This window comes from Schistocerca cancellata, chromosome 4 (assembly GCF_023864275.1).
Source record: "Schistocerca cancellata isolate TAMUIC-IGC-003103 chromosome 4, iqSchCanc2.1, whole genome shotgun sequence".
In the NCBI taxonomy this organism is placed as follows: domain Eukaryota; kingdom Metazoa; phylum Arthropoda; class Insecta; order Orthoptera; family Acrididae; genus Schistocerca; species Schistocerca cancellata.
The window spans coordinates 539,821,792-539,845,703 of NC_064629.1; the positions used below are offsets into that span (position 1 = coordinate 539,821,792).

A 23,912-nucleotide genomic window follows, 5' to 3' on the forward strand; every position below is an offset into this window, starting at 1 on the left:
ATTATTCTGGTAGTTAATGGAGATGAAAATTTAATAGTCATGGGGGACTGGAATTTGATACTAGGAAAAGGAAGGGAAGGAAAAATAGTAGGTGAACATGGACTGGGGGAAGGAATGACACAGGAAACCGCCTGGTAGAATTTTGCACAGAGCATAATTTAATCATTGCTAACACTTGTTTTAAGAATAATGAAAGAAGCATGCATATGTGGAAGAGTCCTGTAGACAACGGAAGGTTTCAGATTGATTATACAATAGTAAGATAGAGATTTCCGAATCAGGTTTTAGACTGTAAGACATCTCTATGGACAGATGTTGACTGACCACAGTTGGTTGTTTATGAACTGTAGATTAAAACTGAAGAAATTGCAAAAAAGGTAGGAATTTAAGGAGATGGGACCAGGATAAACCGAAAGATCCAGAGGTTCCAGTGAGTTTCAGAGGGAGCATTAGGGAACGACTGACTAGAACATGGGAAGGGAGCACAGTAGAAGAAGAATGGGTAGTTTTGAGAGATGAAATACAAAAGGCAGCACAGGATCAAATAGGAAAAAAAGTCAAGGGTGAGCAGAAATCCTTGGATAACACAGAGAGATATTGAATTTAATTGATGAAAAGAGAAAGCAGCAAATGAAGCAGGCAAAAGGGAGATCGACAGGAAGTGCAAAATGGCTAAGCAGGAATGGCTAGGGAACAATTGTCAGGATGTAGAAGCATATATCACTAGGGGCTAAGATAGATGCCACCTACAGCAAAACTAAAGAGGCCTTTGGAGATCAAAAAGAACCACCTGTATAAATACCAAGAGCTTAGATGGAAAACTAGGCCTAGGCAAAGAAGGGAAAGCTGAAAGGTGGAAGGAGCGTGTAGAGGGCCTATACAAGGGGTATGTACTTGAGGGCAAATATTATGGAAATGGAAGAGGATGTAGTTGAAGATGAGAGACATATGATACTGCATGAAGAATCTGACAGAGCAATGAAAGACCTAAGTCAAAACAAGGCTCTGGGAATAGACAACATTCTTTTAGAACTACTGATAGCCTTGGGAGAGCAAGATGTATGAGAAAGGTGAAATACCCTCAGACTTCAAGAACAATATAATAATACAAATTCCAAAGAAAGCAATACTAACATGAATTTTTTACAGACGAATGGAAAAACTGGTAGAAGCCAACCATGGGGAATATCAGTTTAGATCCCGTAGAAATGTAGGAACACACAAGGCAATACTAAGCCTACGACTTCTAATAGAAGATAGGTTAAGGAAAAGCAAACCATTTGTAGACTTAGAAAAAGCTTTTGACAATGTTGACTAGAACACTGTCTTTCAAATTCTACAGGTGGCAGAGTAAAATACAGGGAGTGAAAGGCTATTTACAATTTGTACAGAAACCAGATGGCAGTGATAAGAGTCAAGGGGCATGAAAGGGAAGCAATGGTTGAGATGGAGTAAGACAGGATTGTAGCCTATTTCCAATGTTATTCAATCTGTACATAAGCAAGCAGTAAAGGAAACAAAAGAACAATTTGGAGGAGGAATTAAAAGTCCATGGTGAAGAAATAAAAACCTTGAGGTTTGCCAATGGCATTGTAATTCTGTCATAGATTGCAATGGATTCGGAGGAGCAACTGGAAGGAAATTGACAATGTCTTGAGTGGAGGATATCAGATGCATATCAACAAAAGCAAAATGAGGTTAATGGAATGTAATCGAATTAAATCAGGTGATGCTGAGGGAATTAGATTTGGAAATGAGAGACTTAATGTAGTAGATGAGTTTTGCTATTTGGGGAGCTAAATAACTGATGTTGGTCGAAATAGAGAGGATATAAAATGTAGACTGGCAATGGCAAGGAAAGCATTTCTGAAGAAGAGAAATTTGTTAACATTGAGTAAAGATTTAGTGTTAGGAAGTCTTTTCTGAAAGTACTAGTATGGAGTGTAGCCATGTATGGAAATGACATGGACAATAAGTAGTTTAGACAAGAAGAGAATAGAAGCTTTCGAAACGTGGTGCTACAGAAGAATGCTGAATATTAGATGGGTAGATCATGTAACTAATGAGGTGGTACTGAACAGGCTTGGGGAGAAGAGGAATTTGTGGCAAGACTTGACTAGAAGAAGGGATTGGTTGGTAGGACACATTCTGAGGCATCAATGGATCACCAACTTAGTACTGCAGGGAAGCGTGGAGGGTAAAAATCATATAGAGAGACCAAGAAATGAATACAGTAAGCAGATTCAGAACGATGCAGGTTGCAACAGTTACTCCGAGATGAAGAGGCCTGCACAGGATAGAGTAGTACGGAGAGCTGCAAAAAACCAGTCTTTGGACTGAAGACCACAACAAAACAAAAAAAAACAACAACAACAACAACATGCTGTCATCTTCAGGTCTTTTATTACAAAAAGATTCTGAAACCTGAAGGCGACAGCACAACCTGTTGAAATAGATTGTCTTCAACAAAGAAAAATTTTATGCTATCTTGGCTGTTGAATTGTTTTTAACTACACAGTTCCATAAATGACTCACACAACCAACTACAACACACCACCCTTGTGTGTGTGTGTGTGTGTGTGTGTGTGTGTGTGTGTGTGTGTGTGAGAGAGAGAGAGAGAGAGAGAGAGAGAGAGAGAGAGAGAGAGAGTGAGAGAGAGAGGGGGGGGGGGGCGATGAGGATGACGATTACAAAAAAGTCATGGATGTATTGCTTGTACATGTCTTGTAAAGTCCTTTACATTATTTCCCTAAAAAAAAGGAAGGGCAATAAAATGAAGACTACATGCAGTTATGGGACACACAGTTTAAGATACGACAGACCATACTACATGTCATCTGCAGCACTAAGATTTGTTAATTTAATTCAAATATAAAAGTAGTTCTGGGTTTTATGACGCTTCATAATGTATGTAAGATGTTCAGCTTTGTATTCATTTAACAAGTTGCAAGTAAACTTATCAAATCATAAAGCATCATTTTAGTACAATAAATATATTTACTTGCAAAAAGGGTATAGATTTGACTCCTCCCAGGTTTTTGAGCTTAGAAACGGCACCAATGAAGTGCTCCAATAGTGCAAGCCGAAGAAAATGAATACGTGGACTACTTGTTTCTTCTTCAGCATCTGTATCTTCATCATGTTCCTGTTCCACCTTCTGTTCTGGTTCATCTGCATCCTGCATCTGAAAACAGTAACAATACTAAGTAACTGACTTGAAGAAATTAACTTTAAATGTAGAATAAACAAAAGTTACTTACGTTTGTATTATTCAAGAGCATATACGAACAGTTGGCTGTAGCAATTTTGATAAGAAAGATTTTAAGCAACATTTCCACTTTCATACAGTTAAACTGACTATTTTTCCCCTTCTGCTTATGTAACACCTGCGCAAAAGTGTAACCATGAGATTTCTTCTTCTTCTTCTTCTCCTCCTCCTCCTCTCTCTCTCTCTCTCTCTCTCTCTCTCTCTCTCTCTCTCTCTCTCTCTCTCTCTCCCCTCCCCCCCCCCCTTTTCCTTTTTTTATTACACTGACTTCAACTTCGAAGGATGTGAATAATGCTCCTACTAAGATCTGTGAGCATTTACTGAATGATATTAAATGTTTTCGAAATAGCACAAGTAAATTCATAATTAAGCTAAAATAAAGAGAGATCCTATAGGTCAACTCCTTATATACCACAGAAGACTTTTATTTAAGACTTTTTAGCTTATTCACTGTTAAGTATTATATACTTGGTTTATAAAAACAAAAACAATCAATCTTTGACACAACTGGATGGATAAAAAAATACCCACCAAGCGGCGACAGATCACACACATTAAAAATGGTTCTAATTAGGCAAGCTTTCAGAGCCAGTGGCTCCTCTTCAGGTAGAAGGGTTGAACGGGAAGGAAGAGGGGTGAAGGAAAAGGACTGTAGAGGTTTAGGAAAATGGGTAGATTTAGGGAAAGTCACGCAGAACTGTGGGTCAGGAGAGACTTACCGCATGGGATGAGAAGCAAAGACTGATTGTTGAGGACTGCATCAGATGAGATTGGAAAACCTGAGACCTTAAAGGTGGAAAATAGGGTAATGTGCAAGACAGGGATTACTGCTTAAACATTGTGCATGAATTAATAAGAGTGAAAACCTAAGTGTATTGCATATAACGGAAGTGGGAGGAGGGAGCATTAAAATAGACAGGTAAGACAATGAAAGATGTAGAAAACTAAAATGGAGTGAAGAAAAGAGCAGTTACTGTGAAGAAATGCTGAGACAGAAGAAATTAACGTAAATTAAGGCCAGGTGAGTGGAGAGAATTAAGGACACATTGTAATGCTAGTTCCCACCTGCATAGTTCTGAGAAACTGGAGTCTTGAGGTAGAATCCAGGCACTGAGATCACGATTGTGATGTTGTAGAGCATGCTCTGCAAGAGGATATTGCATGTTGACAGTATGAACATACAGCCGTACAGCCTTGGCACTCAAGGCAAACCTATTTGTTTGGATGCAGACTCTTTACAGCAATACACCACCATTCTCATGTCAGTCTTCACTGTACATAATCACCCCACCAACCTAGTTCAAAAGCAGATTGACTGGGCCATCACATCCCATCCTGGTACTGCTGATCTCTCTCTCAAAACTCTGGAACACACCACTGGTCACTCAGTATTTTGCTCGCGTGGAATGTATTAATCAGCTACTTCGACAAGGCTATGACTTCCTAAAATCATGCCCTAAAATGAAACCCATTCTGTCTGAAATTTTTCCCACCACACCTAGAATAGCTTTTTGTCACCCTCCCAATCTCTGCAATATTCTTGTCAGACACTATGCTCCTTCTGCACCCATCTCCCTGCCCCATGACTCCTAACTCTATGACCATCCCCACTGCAAGACTTGCCCTATACACCCTCCTACTGCCACCTATACCAGTCCTGTAACTGGCAAAACATATACTACTAAAGGGAGGGCCACCTGTGAAACAACACTTGTCATATACCAGGTGTTACGTAAACACTATTCGGCCTTTTACACTGCAGTGACTACCACCAAATTATCAATTAGGATGAATGGGTGTAGGCAGAGAGTGTATACTGGCAACACACAACATCCTGTTGCAGAGAATGCTCTACAACATGACGACTGTGATCTCAGTGCCTGTTTCACCACATGCACCATCTAGATTCTTCCCCCAGACACCAGTTTCTCCACAGGTGGGAACTAGTGCTACAACATGTCCTTAGATTTCGTCAACTACTTGGGCTTAATTTACATCAATTTCTTCCATCTCAGCATTTCTTCACAGTGTCTACTCTTTTCTTCACTTTGTTTTAGTTTGCTACATTTTTCATCTTTCATCGTATTACCTGGCTATTTTTCGTGGCCCTCCTCCCATCTGTGTTACATACAATGCACTTAACTTTTCACTCTTATTAACTCATGTATGATGTTTAAGCAGTAATCTCTGTCTTGTTGCATATTATACTGTCTTCCACTTTTAAGCTCTCAGGTTTTCAAATCTTGTCCGATGCAATCCTCAACAATCAGTCTTTCCTTCTCATCCCGAGTGGTAAGACTCCCCAGCGCGTGTTTCTTGTCGACTTTCCTGAAATCTACCCCTTTTCCTATACCTCTACAGTTCTTTTCCTTTACTTCTGTTCCTTACCTGTCAACCCTTCTGCCTGAAGAAGGAGCCACTGGCTCCAGAAGCTCGCCTAATTATAGCCTCCTCTTATGTGTGGGTTCTGCACCACTTGGTGGTTTTCTTATGTATCCAATTAATACACTTGCTTTAGTTATTTAACTAAGTCTTCTTTTCTGTTATGTGCACTTGTCTGTGGATGGTCAGCATGCAGCCATATTTAAATACAAATTATGTTAATGGTAGATTAACTTCTCATGATTGGGTTCACAGTCGTTGGCTGCAAAAATTATTTATTTTCACTGTCACAATTTTGGCCTAAGGCCATTATCAAAGACTAAACCATGTACAAGAACATCGGTTGGTTAGAATTTATGTTTAACATGGTAACATCTTTAAAAGACTCAGACACGACGATGAAATGTGTACACGTGGGAGAATTTTGAAGTTTGACATGTGCTAAAGCATGGGATTAAGGCTGAAATTGCAACAGTAGAAATAAATAATTTTTACAGGCAATGGTGACTATGATGGCCTTTAATAAGTTAATAATATATTATTAGATTTCATCCATATGGTATATCAAGCAAGTTATCTAGAACAATCAACTGACAGAAAGCCAGATCTTTTAACTCTATTCCCCTATCCTGCTTCTCTTCACAACTGCTGTTACATGGGGCAATTTCCATTATCATTTTGAAGGCAAACTTTGGTTTAAAACTTCTCCTGAAACACAGCTCAAATTGTTGTGCATTTGTCCACCATTCAAGCATTTCATATCATTTGTTATTTACATTTTATTCAAGTGTTAGCTTCATTTAACAAAATTGATAACAACAGTTGCGGACTGCCTATATTCGAGATGAGAAGAATCTTTTCAAAATATAGAACTGATAAAGGTCCCAAGTAGCAATTGTTATGGGGATTAGAAAGAGAGAGGAACAGTGTTACAGGTACAGATTAGTTACACATTCCATGGGTCACTTGTACGATATATCATAATGATGTGGACAGGGTCTAATAAGATATTATTACTTTCATTTGTATTTGAATATAGCTACATGCTAATTATCTGCAGAAGAGTTAATGTAGCTGCAAATAATATTTAGTTAAATAGCTAAAACAAGTCTGAAATTCTTTTACACTAAATGAACTACCAAGTACTGAACACAAATTCTTCTATGGAATACAAGGAAGTTGCACTGTATGAGCTCTTTTAGCTTTATTACAATTTTGGTTTTGCCATCTGTAAGGCATTTACCATCACTGGATAAATGCTCAAAGATTTAATAAAATTTCATATAATGATTGATGGTGGTTGTCAGTTATATCATTTTATTAACTACATATAAATTAAAATGAAATTAATGAAGGATCCTATGGAAGAAAGTAATGCAGAGTGGTTGCTGGATTCGTTCCGATGAGCACGTATTTTTCATATCAATCAATGATACCATATGACATGAGATGTAATTTATGCCAGCAGTTGGCCAGTGTTGGTTTCAAAATTATTATTGAATGGCAGTGAAAAAAAATATTTTTAATACATCACTTTCATTTTATTTTAAACATCCTGATGTCTTTTCTGTAATATGTAGTTATACACACAAACCTTACTCGTGATGCAGTTTATTAGTGAAAACTATTTCGAAAATGTCATGCTGTTTTACTTCAAAATTAAATAGTTTTAATTAATCACCACTTCGCATAACGATTAGTAATCAGTTTTACACACTGGAGACACATGTGAGAATGCTGCAATGTTGTCCTGGAAGAGTAGGTTAGATGTTGCCTTTCTCCAGCTTGGTAAAAAGTTTTAAAGTATCATATTTGTATCCAAGTTGTGTGGAGGAGAGTGATTAGTGCTTGCACAGTGTATTATTGTGCATATGTTGTTGCTGATGAAGGGAACGCAGAGGATAAAACTCGGTGCTAGCACATAGGTCACTTCCATCCAATGGACGAATCATTGACATTTAAAATGATCTTTAACATGTGACGCTGTTTTAATGTGTACACTCAAGAGTTTCTCAAGGCAACACACTTAGTTTTTTTTCCCTCTTTAAGAGCTGCTTTTCAGAAGTGGCCCCACAGTATGCACTAGGCCAGTGAATGAGATATTAAATTATTTTTCTGTTTTCTGCTGCAGACTGATTTCAGTATCTCATTATCTACATATGAGTCTCATCCTGGCAATTTAACATTTTCAAATAATCCTACAATAAATAGCTTTTACCATATAAATTTACAAGAACATAAATTTGCTTGCTTATGCGTATTTCGGTAGATATTTATGTTTTATGGATAACAATATAGTGTGTTGGAACCATAGAATTTTCATTGCATTTTTTATGTCCGTGTTAATTGTATGTAAAATGAAAATATAACAAGTAAAAGTAAAAATTCAAATTTTCTCAAACCCAGGAAATTTATAAAATCTCATGTAATGATTGTAATCAATTTTACAGTGGACAAATGGCTAGGAACTACTCTATTAGATTTAAAGAACACATGTGAAATTGTGAAAGTCATGAATCCACACTTAATAAATGCTTACATGAGCATATATACTTTCAGACAAAATTTGTAATGAACAAACAGAACTAAAACAGAACTAAAGCACAAGCAATATTTTGACAACCTTACTTATTTCCTAAAAGAGAAAGGATAATTTTCAGCAGCTCATGATGCCAAGAAATAAATCAAAACAATAGAACACTCAATGGAAATTATATATCTGCACAGTAAATGAAAGTACAGAATAATATGATCTTTTTCTCAAGTTACTGAAATTCTGTGAATATGAATTGTAAATTTATTGTGAACATACAAGTGTCACTGGACTGGATTGTGCTGCCAAACAAATGTAAGTACAATTAAAAAAGTGCACACAAGTCGAAGTTCTGATGAACTCCAACAGCACAGAAACTGACATTGAGTCTCAACCCCCCCCCCCCCCCCCCCTCCCCACACACGCACACACATTATATCAAGTGTTTCAAAATGAATGTAGGAGTTTTAAGGTCTTGTAGTATTTACTACATTTAACTTTTAGTATTTATTACATTTAACTTACAATTGCAAATAAAACACTCTTAGGAAAAAAAGGAAAAGAAAAAAATATACACCACAAACAAATTATCAAAATGGGGCGGAAATACGTAGATGTGATGTACACATACAGATAAGCAAATGATTACAATTTCAATCACAGAAATGTGTTAGTCAAGAGAAAAAGCTTCACAAATTGAGCTAGTCAATAACACTGGACATTATGCAAGCAGTTATCTGGCTTGGCATTTATTGATAAGAGTTGTTTGATGTTCCCATGTGGGATATCATGCCAAATTCCACCCAACTGGGATGTTAGATTAGAAAAATCCTGAGCTGGTTGGAGAGCCCTGTCCATAATGCCCCAAACGGTCTCCTTTCAGAAGAGATCCAGCAAGCTGCAGGCCAAGGTACAGTTTAGTAAGCACAAAAACAAGCAGTAGAAATTCTCGCCATGTGCAGGTGGGAAATATCTTGCTGAATTGTAAGCCCAGTCAGTTGGTATCCCACCGCTGTCTGGGGTGTCTTGAGGTCTGTCTTCACTTATCTTTGGGGCTCAATTTGAAGTGGGACTCATCAATGAAGACAATTTTACTCCAGTCAATGAGGAGTGATGGTCTGGGGTGCCATTCCTTTCATAGCAGGACCTCTTTGGTTGTCATCCGCATTACACTTACAACACTGCAGTATGTCGACAATATTGTACACCCCATTTTGTTGCCCTTCATGGCAAGCCATCCTGGGCTTACATTTTAGCATGATAATGCCCGTCCGCATATGCCGACAGTTTCTACTGTTTGTCTTCGCGCTTGCCAAACCCTGGTTTGGGCAGCAAGGTCACTGGATCGTTCCCCAATGGGGAATGTTTGGAGACCTCCAACTAGGTCAAGATTTTGACAGTCTAACATGCCAATTGGATACAATCTGGCATGAGATACATCAGGAGGTCATTCAACGACTATCAATCGATGCCAAACCGAGTAACTGCTTGCATAAGGGACACAGGTAGACCAACACATTATTGACTTGCTCAATTTGTGAAGCTTTCTCTCTTGAATAAATTGTCCAATTTTTCTGAAATTGTAATCATTTTCTTGTCTGTACATGTAAATCACATCTGTATCATTCAGATAATTCCTTCATAGAGCCTCACATTTTCTGTCTTAGTGTGTACATCAAATGGAAGAGAACCAGTGTTGTTTGTATACCTGTGCATTTGTGCGTGCACTGTTTCCTGTGCCACCCATCAGAAAGCATTAGTAGCAAAGATGGCAACTAGTGAACTGAAAGCTTATTGTGTTGGACTGAATCTGTTGCAGTGCAACACATTGTAGTCCTCCAAATGATACTAACATTCATAGACGGTGTCATCAGTTTGAGGACAGTAGTTGTCTTTGCTAAGGGAAGAGTATGGGACAACCAGGAGTGACTGAAGAATGTGTTGAAGGATTCAGAAACTTTTACATGTAGCCCCAAGAAATCATATTGGAGGGCTAGTTGCGAATTAGCAATTCTGCTGATATCTGAGAGAATACTTTTAAGATACGGTTTACAACTATGTCCTTATTTTTTGCAATTGTTACAAGCTGTAAAGCCTGCAGATTACAGTTTACAGCATTGTATCTGACCGCTGATTGGTTGCAAGGGGCCAGATAACAGATCTTGTTTGACAGATCTGGTTTCGTATGGTATCCAGGTTCACTTAGTGCTATTTTCACATTTGGGGGTTCGTAAAAGGATCATGTTTATGTACCTCCACTATTAGCTGATCTACCCGACTTAAGAAACAAGATTGAAGCAGTTGCTGCAACAATTACTTCAGACGCACTGATAACTGTTTGGGAAGACAGTGCCTACTGGATCGATGTGTGCCAGGTGACGAATGGTGCTCACATTGAATAACTGTAAGATAAACTGAGCAGCTCTTTCATTTGATGTACTATTTACAGCTGTGGAAGTTGAATGTAATAAACGCTACAAAGCCTTAAAACGGCAATATTCATTTAGAACACCCAGTATTGTAACACATAAAACACAAATATCTACCAAAATTAATATTCTTATAATTTTATATGAAAAAACTTAATTTTATATTGCAGAAATGCCTGAATATGGGATACCACCGAGTTGAGACTTGTACGTGAATAATAAGATGATAAATTCAGTATGCAGCACAAAACAGAAAAATATTTAATATGTCATTTACTCTTAGCTATGAGAGTTGAAAACCAGTTAACACAATTATCTATGATACCACAATATTTGAGCTGCTCTAAGAGAATAATGTGAACTGCACAATCAAATACTTCTCACAATCCACAGAAAATACTACTCGCAATACTTCGTCATGCAAGCTTCGTATAATCTGATTTCTGATTTGAAAAATAGCTTGCTCTATGGAGAGTTACTTCTCTGTGCCATGGATGCCTATTTCAATGTCCTCCATGCAAAAGTCTGTACGATAAACAATTGTATGTTTGTACAATCCTCCTATGTGAATGATTCCGTAAATGTGAAACTTGAAACTTCAACTTTCCATTTGCCATCTTCTATCATCACCCCAGACTAGTCGATGAGTGACTGGACAAAAGCATTCGATTCACTTAGTGCTTTTACGTATGCCCAGAATTTTCTTGATTTCTTGGCAAGATCTTTCACTAAGGTATGACAGAAGGGGAATTGTATGCTTTATGCATCGATCTTCTTATGGATGGATGAATTTCTACTAACTTTTGCCTGGCAACATTTGCGCATTCTTTTTTGAACTGAGAATGTAATGAACTCCATTTCCTCAGCATTTTCCAAATTTGATTATTAAACCATGGAGGGTCCTTTCCATTCTTAATACACGTACTTGGCACATACGTCTCCAGAGCGCGATTTACAATCAGTTTAAATTTTGCTGATAATTCCTCTACATCCATCATATTGGAGTTAATTGACATCCATTCACTGTCTAAGTGGGACACAAGCAACTGCTTATCTTGTTTTTTCTAGCGTAAATACTCTCCTAGCTGTCTTGACAAATTTTCTAACTTTAGTAATCATCACTGCTATGAGGAAATCATGAGTGCTAATCCCTGTTTGTATGCTGACACTACTGATAAGGTCAGGCCTGTTTGCAGCTACAAGGACTAAAATATTTCCATTGTGTGTGGAATGCCTAACTAGTTGCTCAAGGCAGGGCAGGTTTCAATAAAGTGCACTAATATACATCAATTTTCACAAAACTAACGTAACTTACAAGATAATTAATATCATATTTTCTATCGTAAATTTTGCTACTATACTTGTTAAATTCTGAATTTTGACACAATACTTTTGTCACCATAATTTTTATGAATCCAATGACTCCTATACTAATTAATTAAAGCACTAATTAAGAATTTGTATGCACGATTACAATTCTAAAAATGGCTGATAAATAGTACAATTCTCAAGGCTGTCAATTCAACTAAGTACCTGGGTGTAGAAATTACGAACAACTTCAGTTGGTAAGACCACATAGATAATATTGTGGGGAAGGTGAGCCAAAGGTTGTGTTTCATTGGCAGGGCATTTAGAAGATGCAACAAGTCCACTAAAGAGACAGCTTACACTACACTCGTTCGTCCTGTGTTAGAAGATTGCTGCGCGGTGTGGGATCCTTACGAGGTGGGATTGACGGAGGACATCGAAAGGGTGCAAAAAAGGGCAGCTCATTTTGTATTATCACGTAATAGGGGGGAGAGAGTGGCAGATATGATACGCGAGTTGGAATGGAATTCATTAAAGCAAAAACGTTTTTCATCGTGGCGAGATCTACACTCCTGGAAATTGAAATAAGAACACCGTGAATTCATTGTCCCAGGAAGGGGAAACTTTATTGACACATTCCTGGGGTCCGATACATCACATGATCACACTGACAGAACCACAGGCACATAGACACAGGCAACAGAGCATGCACAATGTCGGCACTAGTACAGTGTATATCCACCTTTCGCAGCAATGCAGGCTGCTATTCTCCCATGGAGACGATCGTAGAGATGCTGGATGTAGTCCTGTGGAACGGCTTGCCATGCCATTTCCACCTGGCGCCTCAGTTGGACCAGCGTTCGTGCTGGACGTGCAGACCGCGTGAGACGACGCTTCATCCAGTCCCAAACATGCTCAATAGGGGACAGATCCGGAGATCTTGCTGGCCAGGGTAGTTGACTTACACCTTCTAGAGCACGTTGGGTGGCACGGGATACATGCGGACGTGCATTGTCCTGTTGGAACAGCAAGTTCCCTTGCCGGTCTAGGAATGGTAGAACGATGGGTTCGATGACGGTTTGGATGTACCGTGCACTATTCAGTGTCCCCTCGATGATCACCAGTGGTGTACGGCCAGTGTAGGAGATCGCTCCCCACACCATGATGCCAGGTGTTGGCCCTGTGTGCCTCGGTCATATGCAGTCCTGATTGTGGCGCTCACCTGCACGGCGCCAAACACGCATACGACCATCATTGGCACCAAGGCAGAAGCGACTCTCATCGCTGAAGACGACACGTCTCCATTCGTCCCTCCATTCACGCCTGTCGCGACACCACTGGAGGCGGGCTGCACGATGTTGGGGCGTGAGCGGAAGACGGCCTAACGGTGTGCGGGACCGTAGCCCAGCTTCATGGAGACGGTTGCGAATGGTCCTCGCCGATACCCCAGGAGCAACAGTGTCCCTAATTTGCTGGGAAGTGGCGGTGCGGTCCCCTACGGCACTGCGTAGGATCCTACGGTCTTGGCGTGCATCCGTGCATCGCTGCGGTCCGGTCCCAGGTCGACGGGCACGTGCACCTTCCACCGACCACTGGCGACAACATCGATGTACTGTGGAGACCTCACGCCCCACGTGTTGAGCAATTCGGCGGTACGTCCACCCGGCCTCCCGCATGCCCACTATACGCCCTCGCTCAAAGTCCGTCAACTGCACATACGGTTCACGTCCACGCTGTCGCGGCATGCTACCAGTGTTAAAGACTGCGATGGAGCTCCGTATGCCACAGCAAACTGGCTGACACTGACGGCGGCGGTGCACAAATGCTGCGCAGCTAGGGCCATTCGACGGCCAACACCGCGGTTCCTGGTGTGTCCGCTGTGCCGTGTGTGTGATCATTGCTTGTACAGCCCTCTCGCAGTGTCCGGAGCAAGTATGGTGGGTCTGACACACCGGTGTCAATGTGTTCTTTTTTCCATTTCCAGGAGTGTATTTACGAAATTTCAGTCACCAACTTTCTCTTCCGAATGCGAAGATATTTTGTTGAGCCCAACCTACATAGGTAGGAATGATCATCAAAATAAAATAAGAGAAATCAGAGCTCGAACAGAAAGGTTTAGGTGTTTGTTTTTCCCGCGCGCTGTTCGGGAGTGGAATGATAGGGAGACAGTATGATTGTGATTCTATGAACCCTCTGCCAAGCACTTAAATGTGAATTGCAGAGTAATCATGTAGATGTAAAGTGCTATGGAGTATATGCTACTGTTTCAGAGATTACATTTTGCAACAAGAGTGTCAATTATAAATAAAACCTGACGCACCTAAGAATAAACCACACCAAGTGCAAATCCACAGTGTTTAGAAATTATGTGATTAAATATTAAAATAGATGATATGTGTCAGAACGCCAGGCAGCAAAGACTTGGAACCATAATTCCTTTGAGAGTGCAGAAGTGGAACAAGTGGTTTCCATGATTTGTTGATTTGGAATCCCTCGTTTCAGTTGAGAAGATTGTCTGCTAATTGTATTTCCAGAGCTTTCTTGACTTCTGTAGCCCAATAGGATGAGGCTGTGCCCAGTATCTTCAACTTTCCCATAATCCACAGAAGGACTAGTGGAAATGAATATTCAGCCATTGCAGATCTGTTGAGCTGTACAAGGTGGAAGTGTCACTGGTGTTTGATTCGTCATTCATGTAGAGCATGTATTATTTGTTCTGGGTACGTTCCTTTAAAAAAAAATAAAGGTCTGCCCCCCCCCCCTTTCTTTCTTTCTTTCTTTCTTTCTTTCTTTTTTTTGGGGGGGCACAGGAAAATGCATTTTGAGAATTTATTTTGATGTTATCACAATACTTCATGTAGACAAAACAGTGTGAGTGATGAAACTTCCTGGCAGATTAAAACTGTGTGCTGGACCGAGACTCGAACTCGGGACCTTTGCCTTTCACGGGCAAGTGCTCTACCATCTGAGCTTCCCAAGCATGACTCACAACCTGTCCTCATAGCTTTACTTCTGCCAGTACCTCGTCTCCTACCTTCCAAACTTCACAGAAGCTCTCCTGTGAAACTTGCTGAACTAACACTCCTGGAAGAAAGGATATTGTGGAGACATGGCTTTGCCACAGCCTGGGGGATGTTTCCCCACGCAAGGCAAAGGTCCCGAGTTCAAGTCTCGGTCTGGCACACAGTTTTAATCTGCCAGGAAGTTTCATATCAGTGCACCCTCTGCTGCAGAGTGAAAATTTCATTCTGGGAACATCCCCCAGGCTGTGGCAAAGCCATGTCTCTGCAACATCCATTCTTCCAGGAGTGCTAGTTCTGCAGGAGAGCATCTGTGAAGTTTGGAAGGTAGGAGATGAGGTACTGGCAGAAGTAAAGCTGTGAGGATGGGTCGTGAGTCGTTCTTGGGAAGCTCTGATGGTAGAGCACTTGCCCGCAAAAGGCAAAGGTCCCGAGTTTGAGTCTCGGTTCGGCATACAGTTTCAATCTGCCAGGAAGTTTCATATCAGTGCACACTCCACTGTAGAGTGAAAATTTCATTCATTCAGTGTGAGTGATGGTTTACATGTGTGTGAATTTCTACACACTGAAGGAGGCATAGTACCTGCAAAGTAAATAAACAAAACTGCTATTTTCTAACATAAGCATTTTTTTAAAATTCTAGATTTATATTTTTCAATTGCAGTAAAACCATACAAAGATAACTGCAGAGTACGAAAGGTAGTCACGTCACTACAATGGAGGGGTATCTATTGAGAGACCACACAAATGTGTGGCTCCTGAAGAGGAGCAGCAGCCTTTTCAGTAGTTGCAGGGGCAACAATCTGGATGACTGACTGAACTGGCCTTGTAACACAAGCAAAACAGCCTTACTGTAAGGGGAAGCTAAACCATCATTTTTCCCAAGGGCATGCAGCTCACTGTAAGATTAAATAATGATGGGGTCCTCTTGGGTAAAATATTCCAGAGATAAAATAGTCCCCCATTCATCAGGGCAGGGACTACTCAGGAGTATGTCGTCATCAGGAGAAACATACTGGCATTGTGCAGATCAGAGCATGGAGTGTTAGATCCCTTAAGTCATAAAATTGAGAAAAGGAAACAGATAGGTTGAAGTTAGATTAGTGGGAATTAAGTTCAGTGGCAGGAGGACAGGACTTCCGGTCAGATGAATACAGGGTTATAAATACAAAATCAAATAGGGGTAATGCAGAAGTAGGTTTAATAATGAATAAAAAACTAGAATGCGGATAAGTTACTATGAACAGCATAGTGAACATATTATTGTAGCCAAGTTAGATACAAAGCCTGCTCCCACCACAGTAGCACAAGTTTATATGTCAACTAGCTCTCCAGATGATGAAGAGATTGAAGAAATGTATGATGAGATAAAAGAAATTATTCTGGTAGTTAATGGAGATGAAAATTTAATAGTCATGGAGGACTGGAATTTGATACTAGGAAAAGGAAGGGAAGGAAAAATAGTAGGTGAACATGGACTGGGGGAAGGAATGACACAGGAAACCGCCTGGTAGAATTTTGCACAGAGCATAATTTAATCATTGCTAACACTTGTTTTAAGAATAATGAAAGAAGCGTGCATATGTGGAAGAGTCCTGTAGACAACGGAAGGTTTCAGATTGATTATACAATAGTAAGATAGAGATTTCCGAATCAGGTTTTAGACTGTAAGACATCTCTATGGACAGATGTTGACTGACCACAGTTGGTTGTTTATGAACTGTAGATTAAAACTGAAGAAATTGCAAAAAAGGTAGGAATTTAAGGAGATGGGACCAGGATAAACTGAAAGATCCAGAGGTTCCAGTGAGTTTGAGAGTTAGCATTAGGGAACGACTGACTAGAACATGGGAAGGGAGCACAGTAGAAGAAGAATGGGTAGCTTTAAAAGACGAAATAGGGGAGGCAGCACAGGATCAAATAGGTAGAAAAACAAGGCCAAGCAGAAATCCTTGGATAACACAGGATGTTGAATTTAATTGATGAAAGGAGGAAATATAAAAAGGCAGCAAATGAAGCAAGTGTAAGGGAGTACAATTGTCTAAAAAATTAGACTGATGGGAAGAGCAAAATGGCTAAACAGGAATGGCTAGAAAAGAAATGTAAAGATTTAGAAGCATATTTCACTAACTGAAAGACAGATATTGCCTGCAGGAAAATTGAAAAGGCCTTTGGAGAAAAGATAAGCAGTGTTATGAATATCAAGAGCTCACATCGAAAATAAACCCTAAACAAAGAAGGGAAAACTGAAAGGTGGGAGGCATATATGGAGTGTCTATACAAGGGAGATGAACTTGAAAGCAATATTATAGAAATGGAAGAGGACATACATGAAGGTGAAATGGGAGGAGATACGATAGTGCAAGAGGAATTTGACAGAGCACTGAAAGATCCAAGATGAAACAAGGCCCCAGTAATAGACGACATTCTGTCAGAACTACTGATAGCCTTGGGATAGCCAGCTCTTTGATCTCGTGAACAAGATGTATGAAACAAGCAAAATACCCCGAGACTTCAAGAAGGCAATACTGCTTCTACGTCTTATATGTTAAGAAAAGGCAAAACTGCATTTATAGAATTTGCAGACTTAGAGAAAGTTGTTGACAATGTTGACTGAAATACTCTATTAAATTCTGAAGGTAACAAAGATAAAATACAATGACTGAAAGGTTATTTACAACTTGTACAGAAACCAGGCAGTAGTTATACAAATAGAGGGGCATAAAAGAGATGCAGCAGTTGAGAAAGGAGTGAGACAGGGTTGTACCCTATCCCCGATGTTATTCAATCTATAGACCGAGCAAGCAGTAAAGGAAACCAAATAAAATTTTGGAGTGGGAATTAAAGTTCAGGAAGAAAAAACAAAAACTTTCAGGTGTACCAATGACATTATAAGACTGGGAACAGCAGTTGAATGGAATGGACAATGTCTTGAAAGGAGTATATAAGATGAATATCAACAAAAACAAGACAAGGGTAATGGAATAGGAAATCTTTTGAGAAGGTATTCGTCTGAATTGTAGCCATGTAGGGAAGTGAAACATGGATGGTAAGCAGTTTACACATAAAGATAATAAAAGCTTTTGAAATGTGGTGCTACAGAAGAACACTGAATATCAGATGGACAGATCATGTAAATAATGAGAAGGTACTGATTACATTTGGGGAGACAAGAAATCTGTGGCACAACTGACTAAAAGAAGGGATCGGTTGATAGGACACATTCTGAGACATCAAGGGATTACCAGTTTAGTGGTGGATGGAACTGAGTGTGTGTGTGGGAGGGGGGGGGGGGGAAATTGTGGTAGATGACCAAGAGATGAATACAGTAACCAGATTCAAAAGGATGTAGGCTGCAGCAGTTATTTAGAGGGAAGAGACTTCCACAGGATTGAATGGCATGGAGAGCTGCTTCAAACCAGTCTATGGACTGAAGACAACAACAAATATTTGTATTGATAATGAGAATAAATTCCCAAAATGTGCCCTATCTTTTGTAAAAAGCAGGTGATCTTTCACAGTTCTCCAAAGAGCTGGCAGTGGGCGAGGATTATATTCACTGTACAAGAGCGATGCATCCAACACGAGCAATACACCCACCTTCTAAAGCCCAATTTACCAAGGAGTTGGAAAAGGATAAATATATCCTTTTTCTTGTATATCACAGTTCAAAGATTGTGACATGGTGCCTTTTGCAAGCCGACATATTCAGATCTGTACAGTTATCAACACCCTACACAGAAGAATGGTGTCCTGAAAACATTTGTACAAAAGGTGCATGTTACTGCTTTAAAGGACCACACACAAGAAGAACTTTAATATCTCAAAAAAGTTTTTGAAGATATGGAATATGTACAAGGCTTTGCAAATCCATCCAAAGGCTCATGTCACACCTCAAGAAGCTGATGGGGAAGGATCATATTCATTGTCTTCATACCACCGGTAGAGAATTTTTCTTAAGAAATCGGCCATATCCTACGTAAATACAAAGCCGAGTTTATTTTTCTGTCAACAACAAAGACAGCCATGCTCAATGGCTCTGTATACAATGACCTGATTTTATGGCAGGCAGGTATGCATATGATTACCATCAATGTGGACATATCTTAGATACAGGTCAAGAACATGGCACGAAACATCAACACTACATCTGCCTGCTACAGTCTGATAAATTTATTGTGTATGCTGTATGCTGGCAAGCCACAGAATGGACTGTAAAAATATCCAGATTTTAACATAAATTTTGCTCTTCTAGAATTCGTTTTTTCAGGGATTCTTTTGAAACATGTTTGATAAATGATTCAATTGACTGTGATGATGGTTTTAATCTTGACAAAATGAGGAATTCAGCACTGATGATTCCCAACTCTCAGAGAACAGTGCAATGTTTGTGTAAACAAGTTAAGTCCTCCAGTCATGGCTTTGAACACCGAATAATTTTATATTAACTCAATGAAAATTAAACCTGGGTTAATTTCTGTATACAGGCCCTAAGTACTCCAATACTTAAGACTTTAAAATGAACACAAATGCAAACAAATAAAGCAAGCAGATTTTAAATTCTGTTTATGATAAACAAATTTAAACCTGGAAGTGCAATTATCTTCTTACAAACTTTCTCACTTTTAATATGTCTGGACACATGGAACTTTTGTATTATGAACTGGAACAGGCAGTATAACATTTATTTACTATGTAACATAGATAATTAACTGTGAAAACCCGATTAAGAACTTGATTTTATGACAGCACAAAATTACTGTTTGTTAATTGTACTGATAACATGGAAGCAATATAAATTATGTGTTCATCAGAAAATTTATTTCCATTATTATATTTGAAGTAATGCCTTCCAGCAGTTACATTTATAAATTAACAATTTCATGCTGAAGTCTACCAAAAAGACAGCTACCCTGTATCTTCAATTTCAAATGTGTACAATTGGTACAACTGAACAAAAACGTTATCCACATTTGATGAAGCTGCTCAATGCTAGTGGTTTCAAACAAAATCTTTATCACCATAACCATGGATAGAAAAGCTCTGCTACAGACAGCATTCTATTCAACACATTGTTTAAAAAAATAATTATCATAAAAATGTATGCACAAGTATTGTCACCTGTTCAGTGGGAGAAGTACGTAGAGTACTACCGTCAGTAGCAGCAGTGGACCCTTCATCATCTGATCCACCAGCAGATGCTGTAGTATCCGAATAATGACCAGCCTCCTGATGAGTTCCTTGGGCTAAACTAGGATCCATTCCCTATGAATATGGAGAAAAATTTTAATATTAAGTTCTACTTCAAAATAATACTACTGACATGAAAAGTGCAGTTTTAAATTTAATATGATAATGGAAATCTGAAAGTCAAGAAAACATTGCATGAAGAAATCTGGGACTGTTGTCTTGATTGTTCTTACCATCCACACAAACCAAGACTGAACAAAAGTTTAATACAAAATCTAAAATAATCTGCTTCTTTGTGTCCCTGAAGACTTCTCAATGTTTTCATTCCACAGTGAGTGTTTGCCTCTAGTCACACCATACTTTACATTGAATTGGCAAAATACATATCATACCATGAGTGCAGTTCCATGAGAAATAGAAATAAATAATAATAAGAATAATAATTTTTCATGCACTTTGATTCTGGAAGAAAGGATCAAGATTATGTCTATATTTTTAGCATATTTGTCTCTCATCGTTTAGTATCATTATCATGGTATGAACTGCTGTTTATTATGAATGCCTTTTTTAAAAATTTTATCAGTCATGGAAACTAGCAATTAAAACGAAGTTCAAAGATATGAAACACAATCTTCCATTCAATCAGAGGACAAAGTATTTTTTTGAAAGTGAACAACAGTCACCATGCAAGGATTATTCAGGCATCAACTTGATAATGATAGTGCAAATCACTAAAGGTAAAAGATGAAAAGTTAAAAAGTTCACATTAAATAGTTGACTGAATAAACCTTTTATAGGTGCCTCCATACGTATACCACCATGCCATCATCAACATACAAATGGAACACTATTCATTCTTCCAATTCTTTAAGGACCAAATTATGATGCATATCTAACCACTGTTGAAGTAATGTACACTTTTTCAGTTTTAATATCACAAAAACTGATTTAATGGGGCACACGACAGGCCATAAACTTAATGAAGGAACCGTTCATACATCATACTTTCTTTTTGAACCCTAAACACAACACTGGAAAGTTGACTTCTCAGATACCTCAGGATATTATGCCCATTTTATAAATCACATCCTTTAGCACTGCCTAGCAATATGTGCGTTACAAAGCAGTTCCCTGCATCCAAGAAAATAAATACTTCAATTGCTGCAGACAAATTCAAGTACACCTCTGAAACAGTGGATTAGTGGCTTAGTAGAATTGATCATAAATCAAAAAACACATGCATTAAATACAGACCTGTAAACTGAGTGCTATTGCCAGTTCAACTAATGTTTCATCATCGGTGTCAGGAGGTATGTCCATCAAAGCTGGGAAGTTACCGGCAGCATTCAAGAGGGTTTCTACTGACCCATCACTTATTGAGCTTGAACTAGCACTATAACCTGCTGAAAGAAAAAGTACAAGTCTTACCTTAAATGGTACACAATTTCCACAATGTCACTGCTACTACAATTTTTCTAATAAAGAGCATCAATGTTTCACACAAGACCTGTTGTTCACAGTACTGTGTGTGTTTCCTCAGCTCCTCTTCCAACACTGGTTTACAAAAGTGATGAATATTTAAAGTCTAATCTTTGGTAATGAAAGGCTCTCTCTCTTGATGGGCAGCGAGTTACCTCAAGTTCAGGCCAGGAAGGTTACAGGAGCGATGGATGCGCTGTGAGAATAGCTCCCATCTGGGCTGCTCAGAATAGCTGGTGGTGGTGGGGAGGATCCTGATGGCACTGATTGTGAAGCAGCCATTGAAATCTTGCATGTTGTGTTCTGTTGCATGTTGTGCCACTGAGTGGTCTACCTTGTTTCTGGCAACAGTTTGGTAGTGGCCACTCATTCTAGTTGACAGCCAGTTGGTTGTCATGCCAGTGTAAAATGTTGTGCAGTGGTTGCTGCAGAGCTGGTATATAACATGGCCACTTTCACAGGAGATATCTAATGGAGTAGGATAAGCCAGTGACAGGACTGGAGTAGGTGGTGCTGGGTATTTCAGGTCATGATTATAGATAATCAAAGTCCTGACGGAGGACACGGTTCAGTCATTCCAGTCCGCAATGGTACTGGGTAAAGAGGGGGCACTTCTTTGTGGGCGGTTCTTGGGATCACTGTGATGATCAGGTGTGTGAGAGGATATGGCACGGGAGATCTGTCTGTGAATTAGGTCATATTGCCTGTCTTTGAAGGCCTTTGTGAGTCCTTTGGTATACTAGGCAAGGGAGTTCTCGCCACTGCTGATGTGTCTATCACAGGTGGCCAGGTTGTACAAGAGGGATTTTTTGGTATGGAAGGGGTGGCAGCTGTCAATGTACAAGTACTGTTGGTGACTGGTGGGTTTGATGTGGACCGAGGTATGGACGGAGGCATGTGAGAGGAGGAGATTGACATCTAGGAAGGTGGCACGTGGGTGGAGGAAACAAGGTGAAGTGGATGGGAGAGAAGGTGTCAAAACTGCGGAGGAATGATGATAAGGTGTCCTGGCCTTGGGTCCAGATTACAAAGCTGTCATCAACAAACCTGAACCAGACTGTGATTCCTCTAGGTGGCCTATGAAGAGGATTGCCTAGGAGGGTGCCATGTGTGTGCCCCCCTGCCTTTGCCATGAATTTGTTTGTTTGCTTCCCTTTCAAGTGTGAAGTAGTTATGGGTTAAGATGTAGTTTGTTACATGTACAAGGAATGAAGTTGCGAGTCTGGAATCTGCAGGACGTCGGGAGAGGCAGTGTTCAATTGCGGCAAGGTCATAGGCATGAGGGATGTTGGTGTATAGGGAGGTTGCATCAACAGTGACTAGTAGGGATCCTGGAGGTAAGGATGTGGAGATGGTGGAGAGCCATGCAAGAATGATTGGTATTTAACGTGGGAGGCTTGGTTTTGGACAATTCGTTGGAAATGTTGATCAACAAGGACTTAGATTCTTATCGTGGGGGCACTGTAACCAATCACAATGGGACACCCAGAATTTTTAGGTTTGTGGATTTTGGGGAGCATGTAGAAGGTGGGTCTGCGAGCTGTTGTTAGTGTGAGTAGGGAGATGGATTCACAGAAGAGGTTCTAGGAAGGTCTTAAGGATTTCAGCAAGATTGGAGGTTATGTTGTACTTCTGGGATGGAGTCACTTTGGCAGAGCTTGTAGGTGGAGGTGTCGGACTACTGGCGGAGGCTCTCTGCCAGGTAGTCGCTCTGGTTCATGACAAAAGTGGTGGAATCTTTATCTGCTGGGAGGATGATCAGGACCGGATCCATTTTTTGGTTGTGTAGAGCAGTCCTTTCTTCTATTAAAAGGTGGTTGTTCTTAGGGAGGGACATGGGGAAGGATGATGAGATCGGGCTGGAAGTTAGGAATTCGTGGAAGGTGACCAGGGGATTGTTAGGTGGGAGTGTAGGAGGGTCATAGTGGGATGGTGGTAAAAATTGAGACAGGCAGGGGTTTGATGGTGGGATTGGATTGGCTTTGGTTGGAGGGGTTTACATTTACATTTACATTTACATTTATACTCCGCAAGCCACCCAACGGTGTGTGGCGGAGGGCACTTTACGTGCCACTGTCATTATCTCCCTTTCCTGTTCCAGTCGCGTATGGTTCGCGGGAAGAACGACTGTCTGAAAGCCTCTGTGCGCGCTCTAATCTCTCTAATTTTACATTCGTGATCTCCTCGGGAGGTATAAGTAGGGGGAAGCAATATATTCGATACCTCATCCAGAAACGCACCCTCTCGAAACCTGGCGAGCAAGCTACACCGCGATGCAGAGCGCCTCTCTTGCAGAGTCTGC

The 23,912-nt window shown here is 39.9% G+C and overlaps 1 protein-coding gene across 1 annotated transcript in view; it reads right to left on the reverse strand.

Moving 5' to 3' along the window:
- LOC126185121 (protein purity of essence) overlaps window positions 1-23,912 on the reverse strand; it is a 321,301-nt gene that overhangs the window by 131,609 nt on the left and 165,780 nt on the right. Inside the window, 3 exon segments of the mRNA XM_049927939.1 lie at window positions 3,003-3,185; window positions 20,063-20,206; window positions 21,386-21,531. Of these exon segments, the coding sequence (XP_049783896.1) occupies window positions 3,003-3,185; window positions 20,063-20,206; window positions 21,386-21,531 (473 nt within the window).